Source organism: Canis lupus, chromosome 23 (genome assembly GCF_048164855.1).
Source record: "Canis lupus baileyi chromosome 23, mCanLup2.hap1, whole genome shotgun sequence".
Classification (NCBI taxonomy): Eukaryota; Metazoa; Chordata; class Mammalia; order Carnivora; family Canidae; genus Canis; species Canis lupus.
The window spans coordinates 50,241,601-50,255,579 of record NC_132860.1 but is presented as its reverse complement, the minus strand read 5'-3'; the positions used below and the strand labels follow the sequence as shown (position 1 = coordinate 50,255,579).

The following is a 13,979-nucleotide window of genomic DNA, read 5'->3' as shown; positions in this document are numbered from 1 at the left end:
TTCCTGGTAGCCTTTTACTTTATTGTCAGAGTTCATTTTTCCTTTAGTTGATATTTTCTCCACTTCAAAACATCACATTCACATTTCCAAGTGCCACTCATTCTACAGTTAGTTGTCTTTTGTCAGTTTGATGTCAACTAATCCCTGCCAACTGGTCATTAGTGTGAGCAGATAGTGATTTAAGGTGTCAGTTCTCTCACATAATTTGCATTTTAAGGAGTATTCTTTAAGACAGGTCTTCAAGACAAAATTAAATTTAATGCTCATTATCTTCTAACCATTGAGTTAATTGCCTTACATAAACTATCTCTTAATTCTCTCAACAATCCTGTGAAATAGCTTTTATTATTCCTTTTTACAAGTAAAATAAGCCTTCATTTGGGACATTTGGATGGCTCAGTTGATTAAGAGTCTAACTCTTGGTTTTAGCTCAGGTTGTGATCTGAGGGTCATGAGATTAAGCCCTGCATTGGGCTCCATACTCAGCATAGTCTGCTTGAGATTCTCTCTCCCTCCCCATCTGCCCCCTCTCTGCCTTTTCCCCTGCTCTTTCTCAATATCTCTAAAATGAATGAATGAATGAATGAATAAATAAATAAATAAATATCTTTAATTTAAAAAGATAAGGTTTCATTTAAAAAACAAAGGTAAGGGATCCCTGGGTGGCGCAGCGGTTTGGCACCTGCCTTTGGCCCAGGGCGCGATCCTGGAGACCCGGGATCGAATCCCACGTCGGGCTCCTGGTGCATGGAGCCTGCTTCTCCCTCTGCCTGTGTCTCTGCCTCATTCTCTCTCTCTCTCTCTCTGTGACTATCACAAATAAATAAAAATTAAAAAAAATTAAGAAAAACAAACTAAATTCCTAAATTTCCTCCTTAAGTGATTTCCTAAGCAGAGATAATTATTAAAAAAAAATAAAATAAAAAAAAAATAAAAAACAAAGGTAATAGTAAGTATCAGAACTAGGATGGGAATCCCTGGCTGTTCAAATACCAGTTGAAATATTATGGTTAGTATACTATTTGGAAGCAAAGGCTATCTAGTATTCCTTCTTCACACTCTTTAAGGGGACATCTATTTATTCTTTAAATTTGATTATTCATACATCTAATTCTATAATGGATTTGAGGCTTGTAAACTTGTCTACCTGTTTTAAATGAGGGTGAGGTAAAAATATGTCCAATTTAGAGAAAACAAACATTATTTATTTTTTCTTTAATAGAAAAATGCCTCACCTGAAATGTTAGCAGCTTAGACTGGAAAATAGAAGGCTTCCTTAGCTCTATCTAATGGATAGTTCTCAGAGGAGGAGTCTCAGGCCTGCAAGAATTGAGGGGTTTCTAAGGCTTAGCATCTGGGACAGGACCAAGACCCCGAATCCTTCAGTGTCCATTGATGTTTGAGTATTTTTCCAAATTGAAGAAATTATGTTACTAGAGTTTAAAATCAGAAAATGTGAAAGTGATGACCAAGGATATTATGCTCCTGTGTTTGCTGCATGCGCAGACATAGGCTTTTCTACAGTTCATTTATTTTCTAAATTCAGCTATATTCTATGATGGTTCAAAACACAGAGTATGCAGAAACGAAATACTTTTAATCTGTAAATCTTTGCATAATATCTTAATTCACTTTCCTTGGTACTTCTTATATAATCAATTATTATAGTTTTATTCTCCTTTACTTTGCGACTCAGTTCAGCATTAGTATTCCCCATGAGGAACATATGATTGAAGGAGTAATGGCAGAGGGACTTGTTGGCATTGAGAAAGCTGAACCTGTGTCCATGGTTTTGAATATTGAGAAAGCCAGATATATTAAATATTGAGGATTTGTTTTGCCTGGGACTCAGTCCCACATAACTTAACAAAATCACCAAAGTATCATGATACTAAGCTGGTAGAATAGAGAATAAGCTAAGGGTCTAGGCAGTATAATAGAAATAATGATGAAAGCTTTTGAAATTTGATTCTTGTATTTCTCTTTATCTCTGGCTTTATCTTCTTATATTTTCCTTTATCTATGGCTATCAGTGGTTTTATGTACTATGGTGTTTCTCCTATTGAATGTGGAGACTATTGAAACAAGGCAACTTTTATGCTCTTTTTATACCTGTCTCAGGACCTATTAGAATTCTCTGCAAATAATAGCGATGACAAATAATGATTCTGCCTATCTTCTCTTGAGGATAAATTACTCTATTTCACGACCCTAAAGCCCCTGGTGTTCCTGGGCATCTAGAATATGCAGTAAATTTTGGGCCTTCTAGGTCTTGTATGTTTGAGAACCACAGCAATATAATCCTTAAATAGTCAATGATTCTTTTGCATCTAAGCAGTTAACGTAATCCTCACAAATAGTTGGAGCTAAACAAATGTACTAACTGTACATGTTAATAATTTTAATGTATACCCAAAAGCTGCTTAAACTATAACACATAAATATTATTGGTGGCTATTTAAACTGGTTCGTACCACAGAAGCAGAACAAGAGGTTTTCTCTTTTCAGCAGAAAGAGTAATATATGATGTTCACATTGTAAACATTCTCCCTGAGAGAACCCAAACAACCTTTTGATTACTCTTGAGTTAACTCTACTGGTTATTATTAATATTATAGTCTCCTGCTTAAATCTCTTTCCTAGACTTCAGATTCATATCCCATTTCTGTTGTACCTGTAAGTAACTAAGAGTTGATATATCCAGAACTCAACTAATCGTATTCTATCAAACCAACTTTATTTTCTAGTTGATAGGAAATAGTTATAGAGCCATAAACTTGAATTCATTTTCTTCTTCAAATTCCTCTACGTCTTTAAAATAAAAAGACAGTGAAGGTAAAAATAGGGCAAATGAAACAGAAAAGGCAGGGTAACCAGTATAAAATAAGATGATAAAAACAAACATAAATAAGCTGAATAAATACGTGTTGAATGAAAAAAAAATACAATCTTGATATAATATAATAAGCATTATTTTTGAGACGTTGATAATTCCATTGTTAAAAAAGTCTTGTCTGTGTTCATGCTGTGAAGCCTTTAGTATAACTTTAACTAAAAGTACATTATATGGTACAAAATGTATCAAAGATTGAAATCCTGGTTCCATCATTTACGAAGTATAGGAGCTTAAGTATTTCACTTAATCCTTCTGAAGCTTAGATTCCACATCAGTACAATAGGAATGACAATAATCTCTATCAGACACTTTGCAGGGATTGCATATTACAGTAAATATGAAAATATGGTTCTTGTATTGTTGAGTGGTATACTCATATATATTTTTGACGATAGCCTAATACTTCATACAAGAAGTCCCATTTCAATGTAAGCTTCTGAGATAACTTAATGCAGACAATATGAACAAAATGTATTTATTTATTTAATTAATTATTTATTATTTTATTTTTTACTCATGAGAGACACACACACAGAGAGAGAAAGAGAGAGAGAGAGAGGCAGAGACACAGGCAGAGGAAGAAACGCTCCCTGTGGGGACCTGTGGTACTCAATCCCAGGCCCCAAGATCATGACTTGAGCCAAAGGCAGATGTTGAACCACTGAGCCACCCAGGCATCTTTGAACAAAACATATATAAAGTAAAGCACTAATTACTGTGTTCCTTATTTTAAAGTTTCTATGATGATAACTTCTAAACCATAAAATATGTCTACATATGGTTCTAGGTTTTATGAGGCTTATTTCATTAGATAGACTCATTTTACATTATAACCCTAAATTTCAAAATTACTAAAGTGTCAAAGGTTTTACTGCCTTTTTTTTTCAATTTTGGCAACCAACACAATTTTAAGTATATATGCATAACAGTCTAGAAAAATATGTTTTCTCATAGATGAAGAACTATTTCCGTATCCAATCAAGATGTTTTCATTCACAGATGCTACTGACAGTAGTTAATATTGTTCTCTTGGGAATTAAACAATGCTATTTTGAAAAAAGTCAATCCTAGCTTTTACTTCTATTCACAAAAAAATGCACTGTACATCCATTTGAGGTAGTAAGAAAATGGATATTTGTGCTATTTCTGAATATTATTTAATATTCTGTGATATATAACTTTTTACAATTCTGTGTAGTACTACTGTATTATAGAAGCTGCTATACTTTGAAATAGAAATTTGAGTATATTTTAAAAGATTTTATTTATTTATTCATGAGAGACACACAGAGAGAGGCAGAAACACAGGCAGAGAGAGAAGCAGGCTCCATGCAGGGTCCTGATGTGGGACTTGATCCCCAGACTCTAAGATCCTGTCCTGGGCTAAAGGCAGGTGTTCAACCACTGAGCCACCCAGGCATCTTGTAATATTTGAATTTGAATGGGATATTGAGTGACCCAAATATCTTTAATAGATATAGGTTGTGATAAACTAATAACAGAAAGTTGATAGGAACTGTCTAAAGCCCTACAAAACTCAACTAATAGAATGAGCACATTTATTCAGTTATTTAGCATGAATTTAATATATACATACTGTTAGGTGTAATAAATTTTGTACCTTTAAGGACATAGACTCTACTAGGTTAGAGAAAAATCTTAGCAAACTTTTACTTCCAACACTTATTTCACATAATAAAATTCTGATAAAATTTTTGGGAGGTAAGATGGCAGATTAGTAGGAGGACCCTGGGCTTGCCTCATCCCTTACACACAGCTGGATAACTATTAAGCTATTCTGGATACCCAGGAAATTTATCTGAGGACTAACAGAACAAGATGCACAACTTGAGGGAAAGACAAGACCACATCATGGAAGGTAAGAAATGTGGAAACATGATTTAGGGGAGAAAATGATTGTGGATGCTACAGAGGGGAAGCAATGTTGGTCACAGAGAGGAGTAAGAAAAAGAAAGGAGCACATGGGAGATCACACAAGGAAAACATTTCCCCCAAAGACATTGACTAGTAAAACAAGAGGGGTTGATTTTTGTGATATTTTATGAACAGTAGTGCCTGTACACTAAAGTTTTAGAGGTCTGAGTCATGGCCAGTGTGGAGCTGGGGTGCTGCAGTGCTCCTGTGGAGGAGGACAGATAGCTGAGTAGCTGATGGAATGATCTGAGGATCCCCTGGGATACACTACGAGAAATGGTTCCTTCCTCCTTAGAGTGCACCTAAGAGATGTGGCATTGCCTCTCCAGGGACAAAACCGCTGGGGGGCTGTGTGGTACCTCAAAATCTATCTCTTTGTGCTTGCATCTGTTCCAAAATGGCAAGACCCTACCTCAGAGGACCAGCATGTGTTCCCACCATGCTAGGTTCCTAAAGTTTGGAGTTTCAAAACTCAGCCAACCTGTACTGCACAGTAAGGTGGTCAGATAGCCTAGATATAGTCAGGGTAAAGGCAGATATCTGAGGAAGCCCAGGACACACAAGATTGTCCAATTTTCTGGGAGGGCTTCCTAGGCCATAGTGGTTACAAACTTTTCTCTCTAGGATAAGAGAGGGGCTGGCATCAGTTGTCTCTACAACCCCTCAGCATAAGCTGGCTTCAGTGAGCAGTATAGTGTGAATACTGACAGCCTAAACCCCTTACACCAAGACCCAACCCCCTGCACTCTGCAGGTGCTGCTTTTCTAGGGCAGGTATGCTGAAGAACCAGAGAAGCAAGCCCTTCTTCCAGAGGACCTGACTGACCACAGAGTTCTGCAGTTTTAGTTCTAGTGGGAATAGTACTGGATGGGTCTCTTTCAACAAGCAGACCAGAGTACACCTGATTAGAACTCACCACACTCTGGTCAAAGTCCAAATACTCCCCATTGCAGGCAAAGAGAAACTCTGCAGAGGCCTGACCTAAGAGAAAGAGTAGCCAAAGCACATTAGCAGAGTGCACATAGCATATACCAGAGATACTCCATGAAGTGCCAGACCCTGGGCAGTCTGTCACTTCTTCTTCATAAACCCATCAATCTTTGGAGCATGAAACATAACAGGCTTCTTACCACACAGAAGAGAGAAACCTAGAGAAAAATTCGAAGATGGAAGAATTCATTCCAAAAGAAAGAACAAGTAAACACCATAGCTAGGGACCAAATAGCAACAGATATAAGCAATATGCTTGATCCAGAAATTAAAGCAGTGATCATAAGGATACTAGCTGGATTTGAGAAAAGCATAGCAGACACTAGGGAGTCCCTTACCACAGGGATAAAAACCTAGGAATTAGTCATGCTAAAAAAAATTTTAAATGCTATAACTAAGATGTGAAACTGACTAGGTATAATGACTACAATGATGGAAGAAACAGGAATAAATGAGTGTCGTAGAAGATAAAATTATGAGAAAAATGAAGCTGAAAGGAAAGGAAAAGAAACATACTGTATAAAAAATGTAGACTTAGGGAACTCAGCAACTCCATAAAGCATAATAACATTTGTATCATAGGAATCTCAGAAGAAGAAGAGAGAGAAAAGGGAGAAGGAGGTTTATTGGAGGAAATTGTAATTCAAAGCTTCCCCTGATCTGAAGAAGGAAACAGACATCCAAATCCATGAAGCATAGAGAACTCCCACAAAAATCAACAAAAGCAAGCTAACACAACACATATTCTAGTTAAATTTGCAAACATGGAGATAAAGGAAACAAATCCTAAAAGTAGCAAGAGAAAAGAAGTCCTTAACTTAAAGTTAGCTGCAGATCTCTTCACAGAATCCTGACAAGCCAGAAGAATGGGGCATGATATATTCAACATGCTAAGTGGGAAAAACCTGCAACCAAGAATACTCTGTCTAGCAAGCTTATCATTCAGAATAGAAAGAGAGATAAAAGAGTTTCCCAGACAAACAAAAAATAAAACAGTTTGTGACCACTAAACCAGCCCTGCAAGAAATATTAAAGGGGACTCTGGGATAGAAAATCAAATGTGAAAAAGACTGACTATAAAGGAATACAGAAAACAATGACTTAAGTAATACAATGGCATTAAATTCATATCTATCAAGAATAATTCTGAATGTAAATAGACTAAATGCTCTAATAAAAAAACAACACTGTGTATCAGAATGGATAAAAATATCAAGACCCATCCATATGTTGCTTACAAGAGACTCATTTTAGACTCAAAGACACCTGCAGATTGAGAGTGAGGGGATAGAAAAACATTCATCATACTAATGGAAGGCCAGAGTAGCCATACTTATATTATACAAACTAGATTTTTAAACCAAAGACTATAACAAGAGGTGAAGATGGGGCCTTTATTATGATATAAGTCTACATTTGTAATCCAATATGTTTCTTTTCCTTTTCTTTCAGCTTCATTTTTTCCCATAATTTTATCTTCTGACACTCATTTATTCCCCTGCTTCTTCCATCATTGTAGTCATTATGCCTAGTCATTATAATCATATCATAATAAAGGAGTCTATATGAAAGAAGACCTAAGAATTATAAACATCTATGCCCAAACTTAGGATCACCCAAATAAAATAAGATGAAATCAGAGAGGGAGACAAACCATAAGAGGGAGACAAACCACAAGAAACTCTTAACTATAGAAAACAGACTGAGGGTTGCTAGAGGGGAGGTGAGTGGTGGTGGAAGGGATAAGTGGGTGATGGAATTAAGGAGAGAACTTGATGTAATGAGTACTCAATGTTAGATGCAACTAATGAATCATCTACCTCTACCTCTGAAACTAATAATATACTATATGTTAATTAATTTATTTTAAATAAAAGTTAAAAAAAAGCAGTGTTGTATATATTGGAATGGAATACTACTCAGCCATAAAAAAGAATGAAATCCTTCCATTTGAAATAACATGGATGAAGCTAGAAGGTACTATGCTAAGCAAAATAAGTTAGAGAAAGACAAACAACATATGATTTCACTCATATGGAATTTAAGAAATGAAATAGATGAACATAGGAAAAAAAGAAATGTAAACCATGTTCTCTGTGGTGTCTTAGAGAACCATGTTATTTAATTATACAGAACAAACAGGGTTGCTGGAGGGGAGGTGCATGGAGGATAGGTTAAATGGGTGATAGGGATTAAGGAGGGCATTTGTTGTGATGAGCACTGGGTGTTGTAATATAAGTGATGAATCACTAAATTCTATTCCTGAAACTAATATTACACTATATGTTAAGTAACTGGAATTTAAATAAAACTTGAAATAAAAAAATAAAATTCTGATAAAGTAATAAGTTAATTATAATTTGAAAGAAGAAAGTAAAACAAGAATAAGGAACAAACCAGAATTAACTATCAGTTAAATAAGTATGCTATGATGGTCCAAATGACTGTGTGGATGAGGCAGAAATTTGGGTCTGAGATTCCTGGTATGTACCAGGTTATACACTCATTTCACAATATATGATCTCATTCCACCAAAAAGAAGACAGTTGTTGAGGTCATAATAGGCATTAGAGCAAGGACTCAAGCCCTAGGCCTCTTTCATTGAATGGTCCTGGCTTATTCTGTCTACACTTTACCTCTCCTCTTCAGCAATATTTTTTTACTTTACTTTCCTGAGACATTTTCAGAGTTCTCCTTTTAATTGACCAACCAAGGCATTAGAATTAAATCACTGTTTCTCAGTATCATTGTGCTTTCAATGAATAATTCCAATCCTTTAACTTTCAGTCTTTTCCTTTGGCAAAAATACAAAATATCATATTTTTTTTCTTTATTAATATGAGAATCACATTTTACTTATGTATTTTATAATTATGTTCATTTGCAATACATTATGAAAAAAAGTAAATAGTAAAAAAAGATCTCTTACTACATGGTGAGGGCTTTTCAAGACATTGAGGACTTTGGCTTTGATTCTGAATGAGACAGTGTAATAGTTTGCTTAGGGTGTCATAACAAAATGCTATAGAATAGGTGGCTTGACAATAGAAATTTATTTTCCCCATGGTACTGGAGGCTAGAAGTCTGAGTTCAGGATGCCAGCATTGTTGGTTTCTGGTGAGAGCTCTTTTTGACTTGCACACACTGCCTTTGTACTATATTCATATACAAGGGAGAGATAGAGCAAGTTCTAGAGTCTCTGCTTATAAGGACACTAATTCTATCCTGAAGGCCATATCCTCATGACCTTATCTAATTTTAATTACCTTCCAAAGGCCCCATATCAGTATACCATCACACAACATATGCATTTTGGTGTAACTCAATTCAGTCCTTAGTAGATGAGGAATTTTGGAGTGTTTTGCACAAAGCAGGGGTGACATGATACAACATAATTTTAAAGAATCACTCCAGCTATTATGTTAAGAATAGATTGGGGGATCCCTGGATGGCTCAGCGGTTTAGCGCCTGCCTTCAGCCCGGGGCATGATCCTGGAGCCCCAGGATCGAGTCCCACTTCGGGCTCCCTGCATGGGGCCTGCTTCTCCCTCTGCCTGTGCTGCCTCTCTCTCTCTCTCTCTCTCTCTCTCTCTCTGTCTCTGTGTGTGTCTCATGAATAAATAAATAAAATATTAAAAAAGAATAGATTGAAAAAAAGATGAAATAAAAAACAAGGGATAATAGTTAAGATACTGTTGTGAATAATCCAAGTAGGAGATGATAGTAGTTCTTTCTAGAAAGCTACAGTAGAGGGTGTTAGAAATGTTCAAATTTTGGATAAAGTTTTGAGTAGGACCAATAAAATTGCTGATGGTTTATCTGTGAGATGTCAGAAAGTGAGAAGTTAAAAATGACCGTAAGGCCTAATGAATAGTAAGAGATGGAATTGCCTTTGTCCGAGTTGGAAAGACTGCAGGTGGAGCAGGTTTGGGGAAGATATAACCAGTTTTAGACAGGGTTAGGCTTGACATGCCTATTAGCCATTCTGATTGGAAATGTCAAACAGGCAGATAGATATACAAGCCAGAGTCCTGGTTGGAAATATGTTTGGCAGTTGTAAGTGTTTAAAAGATAAGCATTTAAGTATTTTATGGAATGAAGACTAAAAATAATCCAAATGCCATCAACTGAATAATAAACAGAAGGATCTCTATCTATACAATGGAATACTATTCAGCAATACAAAGTGACAAACGACTGATAAATGCCACAATATGAATGAAACTTAGAAACATTAAACTAAGTAAAAGAAACCAAACACACACCCACTCTCTCTTACCACATATATATACACACAGACTGAACATTGTATGATTTAATTCCATTAAAATAAAATTTTTTTTAAAAAGTAAATTGTGGGGAAATTGGGTGGGAATACCTTTGTGAAATGATGGAACTGTTCTAGCACTAGATTTTGGTAATGGTAGCACAATGTCATAAATTTACTAAAACTCAATAAACTATACTTGAAATGAGTGAGTTTCCTGGGATATAAATTATACTTCAATCAATCTACTTTTTAAAAAGGGAAACACAGAGGCAGAGAAAGAGGGACAGAGAGATATAGAATTGAAATACTGGAGTTAGATAAAGTATGACAGGCAAAACTTTTGAAGAGTTTTGTGATGAAAAGGAGCAGAAAAATGAGGTAACAGGTGAAAGACAACATTGTCAAAAGAGCTTTGGTTTGTTTTGTTTTCAAGTGAAGGAAAGGATAGTATAGTTGGATGCTATTGGGATGATCAAAAAGAGACCAAACCATCTCTGGGTGAAGATGCATTTTAGTGATTTTTTAAAGTAGACAGAAAAAAGGATGAACTATAGTGAACAGGTTAAGGGACTGTGAGGAGAAAGAAGGGCGAATAGGTAATGTGGAGAAAGGTAATGTGGGATATCTGTTCCAATGTTACTCTGAATGGCACATACAGTTTGAGATAATAAATAGCCGTAATTTTAAAGGGCTGCAGGGAAGCCATGTCTTCAGGTGATATTCAAGTTTCAGTTGGAGCAAGAAAGGAAAAGGATGTTCAACAAAGGACCTAAAGATAGATAGGATTTGGCTGATAGGGAGAAAACTATCCATCTGGTAAGTGTTAGACATTGGTCTGAATGCTGAGTTACTTCTGTTATTTTGGGCTCTGACATATCCCTTAAAACTCTAGGGCTAACACTGATGTTTGAGTGGCTCATTTGATATAAAACTCCAAAATGAGTACCTAGTAGTATACAACCTCTCCTATTAACTTTTACAATCACTCTAATATTTCTTTTTAATTTTTTAAAAATTTCTTAAGTAATCTCTATACCCAAGTTTGTGGGGCTCAAACTCAAGATCCCAAGGTTAAGAGTCACACATTCCACCAACTGAGCCAGCCAAGTGCCCCAGCCTAATATTTCTTAAAACATATATACAATAGCAACTATCTGGCATTATTCTTACTGATCTCACAATTTATAGCATTTTTATTTCATCAGTTATTAATACATATTCTTATTTCTTGCTTATCATGTGTGCAATTCATTATGCTATTTTTCCCCATTAGAAATCTTCTCTATAAAAAAAAAGAAAAAAAAATCTTCTCTATAGTTTTCTTTGGCAATCAGATGATTTGTCTTTGTGTCATCTTTAGTTTTGTATCATTCTATCACATTTCCCTTTTCTACACATGTCCTAACTGCTTTTCAGTATGGATTATGTTTCAAAAAATCTTGCTTGCATGTTAACTACTTTGAATCTGATGGTGAACACTTACATCCTTTGTAGAGCAGATTCCTCTGTCCTCCTCCTCTTCCTTCTTTTTTTTTTAATCTCTAGCAATTATGCAATTATTACTGATAGCAATTATTATTTGAGTTTCAAAGCAAAATGTTTTTTAAAAATATTTTCTTGTTGAAACATAATTGACTTTTCTTTCAGTTAAAAAAATTAGAAAGGAATCAGATAAAGTTGAGAAATTTTTAAAAAATTGATTGAGGTCCTATGATAGTTTTTGATAAGAATTATCTATGGTAGAACAAAATTGGGCCCCATTACTACACTGATAATTATAGCCTAGAAACAAATGATTCTCACACTAAACAAAGAAGAAAAATTGATTGAGATGCCAATACCCTGAATTCTATTTCCTGTTAATGCTGAGGTCTTTGTTATTTCTCAGACATTTGATTCTCTCTCTCTCTCTCTCTCTCTGGTACTGACCCTTCTTAAATTGTAGTATAGGAAAACTATTCTATGATACAAAGAGGTACTCATCTCAAATTATAGAACTAAAAAAAAAAGAAGTATAATTAGCTGAGTTGGGAAAAGGGAATATAATTAATCTGAGCACAGCTTATTATTCTGTTCCCCCAAATCCATGAAGTATGACTATGATTATTACAGATAAGAGCTCAAGTGGCCAAAAAAGTAATAAGTAAATTATATTTTTGTTTGAAACTCAAAAAAACTATTTCTTAGTATATTTTGTTCCAGTCTGAGAAACAACACCATAAACAACCCAGTTTCAAGCTTATTTTCAGAAACAAGATGCACTTTGTTATTCAGTTACCTCAACTCTGACACTTCAAAAAATTTTGAGAAGTTTTAGTCTTTCATTTATCACATTCCTTGCGCTCCGAGCAACATACTCCTCACTGGTGGCAGGCAGAGACATAACCACAACAGTCAACAGTTAGAAAGGCAATACCAGGATCTTATCACAGGAGTGCAGTCTTCTGTCCAGGGGTAGTTAGAATAGATGATCTTTAATTACTCAACTAGTACTCTGACACATTTCAAAAACCCATGCATATTTTTCACCTGGAATATATACACTGTTTAAAAGAATGAGCATATAGTAAAAAGAGAGCAGCAGCAATATAGAACGGGATCCTACTGTACCTGGTGAATGAGGCGGAGGAGAGCACATCAAAACAACCCCCTGGCCTTCCCTCACAGAGACTGCACTTCTTGTCCGTCCACTAAAATTTCCCAGATCTGTCAATACAACACAGCATTTAGATGCAAGGGGAAGAAAAAAAAAAAAAAGCTTAAAGAATTAATACTTTTATAACTTATACCTACTTTGATCTCATTATGCAGAAAAAGTTTATTTTTGCTTATTAGGCATTGACATGAGAGACTTAAAAATAAATCCATACCATATAATTTTAAATACCACTATTTTCACATTATATGCACTACACATTCTTTGCTTCTATTTATAGTTCATATAAGTTGCCAGTATAAGAAGAAAATAGACAATACATTTATAATACATTAAATTGTCCTTTTATTTCTTTGTAATATTTCCAACATACTGATTTTTTTTTTTACTATTGATAAAACAAATTCATGCATAGTGAGAAGATAAATAAAAGTGGTTAGAGGCACCTGGTGTCCAATCTAGTGCCTCATTATGTCATGCTAGGAATGGTGTGTAAAACCACATGAATTTTCCAAATTAGAGAGACTTGTGTGCTCTAGTAGAATATAATGAGGAAATGAAGTATTCTTTTTATATAAATGTGAGCAAAAAGTCATGTTATTTTAATTTTATAGAGGCCTGTAATGGCTTGTACAAATCAATTTACTCATCCATTTTGATTACTCTGGGAATATTGTAGTGATCAAAATACTCAACTATATGTATGAAGGATCATAGCATTGATTGAGGTTCAACTGTCTTCTCTTAAATAATGTTTCATTTACGCAATTAGAAAATACATTCTTAAAAATAAAGTTGCATAAAAAATGAAGTGTTTTATTTGTATTTCTATTATTGTTTATTAATCTATTCACAGCTCAGAATATATGGCCCTTCCCCCTTCTTGGGCTAAGTTGATCAAAGATATGATTTTTAGAATAGTTTCCTAGAAATCGTAGAAGTTCAATATTTTTATAAATAATCCTTAGTTTGTGAAATCATGTTCCCATGGTGAAAAATACACCTTGAAAACGTTCCGCCTTTCCCTCCATTACTCACCAACTATAAAAGAGGTTTTTTTGAAACTTCTCATTACTTCACATTAAAATAGTCTGTTTCACAGTAATACAATGTAGACCATAAATATAATGTTTAGTAATCTGACAAATGAAGAGAGTAAGCAGTCAAGAAAGCACACTGAAATTATATAAAGGAGATGAATCACTAACTTTAATATCTGGAGAGGGATTATA

At 34.9% G+C, this 13,979-nt stretch overlaps 1 protein-coding gene across 5 annotated transcripts in view; it reads right to left on the bottom strand.

The window, feature by feature from the left end:
- Window positions 1-13,979, bottom strand: part of CNTN5 (contactin 5) — a 1,277,146-nt gene that overhangs the window by 398,976 nt on the left and 864,191 nt on the right. For all 5 annotated transcript variants that reach the window (XM_072795132.1, XM_072795133.1, XM_072795136.1 and 2 more), the window contains one exon: window positions 12,702-12,797. In XM_072795132.1, coding sequence (XP_072651233.1) covers window positions 12,702-12,797 — 96 coding nt within the window. The remainder of the gene's footprint in view (window positions 1-12,701; window positions 12,798-13,979) is intronic.